Genomic DNA, 573 nt, shown 5'->3' on the forward strand with positions numbered 1-573 from the left:
TCGTAGGTGGAGCTGGGGGGCAGGCGGGGACCAGGCTCAGCCCCCATCTCCAGCGGGTCCGTGTGTCCGGGAGCATCCTCCATGCCCATGAAGCCGCTGTCAGCCCCCTCGTCCAGCGAGATGGTCTGTGAGCCCCCCACGTTGCGGTCCCCGGCCCCCTGGTCGCTCAGCTTGGTGTATGTGGAGCTGCGGGTCAGAGATCGTGCTGGGGACCCCCCGGCCGACTCGCCGGCCCCCTCCTCCTTCAGCGCCCCGTTCTGCGCCACCTCCATGCTGTGCAGCAGCGTCTCCAGCTTCTTGTTCTGGATGTTGATGTCCACGAAATACTTCTGGAGCCCTTTGTCCTTCTCCAGCAGGTTGTTCTTCACCGTGTCGATGACCTGCTTCAGCTGCTTGATCTCCTTGCGGGCCTCCTTCAGCGCCAGCTGGGCCTCCACGCGGTGGCATTCCTCCTCAATCCAGTCCTCCTGCATCCGCGAGAGCTGCGTCTTCAGGTCCTCGATCTCAGCATCCCTGCGGGAGATGGGGAGGGCACGGCCATGGTGCTGAGCGAGCTGCGGGGCCCGCCCCGGC

General features: G+C 65.8%; 1 protein-coding gene across 1 annotated transcript in view; it reads right to left on the bottom strand.

Moving 5' to 3' along the window:
- Positions 1-31: 31 nt before the first annotated feature.
- Positions 32-573, bottom strand: part of SNPH (syntaphilin) — a gene marked incomplete at both ends in the record, with an annotated part of 1,169 nt that continues 627 nt past the window's right edge. Inside the window, one exon of the mRNA XM_010023676.1 lies at positions 32-513. Coding sequence (XP_010021978.1) covers positions 32-513 — 482 coding nt within the window. The remainder of the gene's footprint in view (positions 514-573) is intronic.

Source organism: Nestor notabilis, unplaced genomic scaffold (assembly GCF_000696875.1).
Source record: "Nestor notabilis isolate BGI_N333 unplaced genomic scaffold, ASM69687v1 scaffold19921, whole genome shotgun sequence".
NCBI lineage: Eukaryota > Metazoa > Chordata > Aves > Psittaciformes > Psittacidae > Nestor > Nestor notabilis.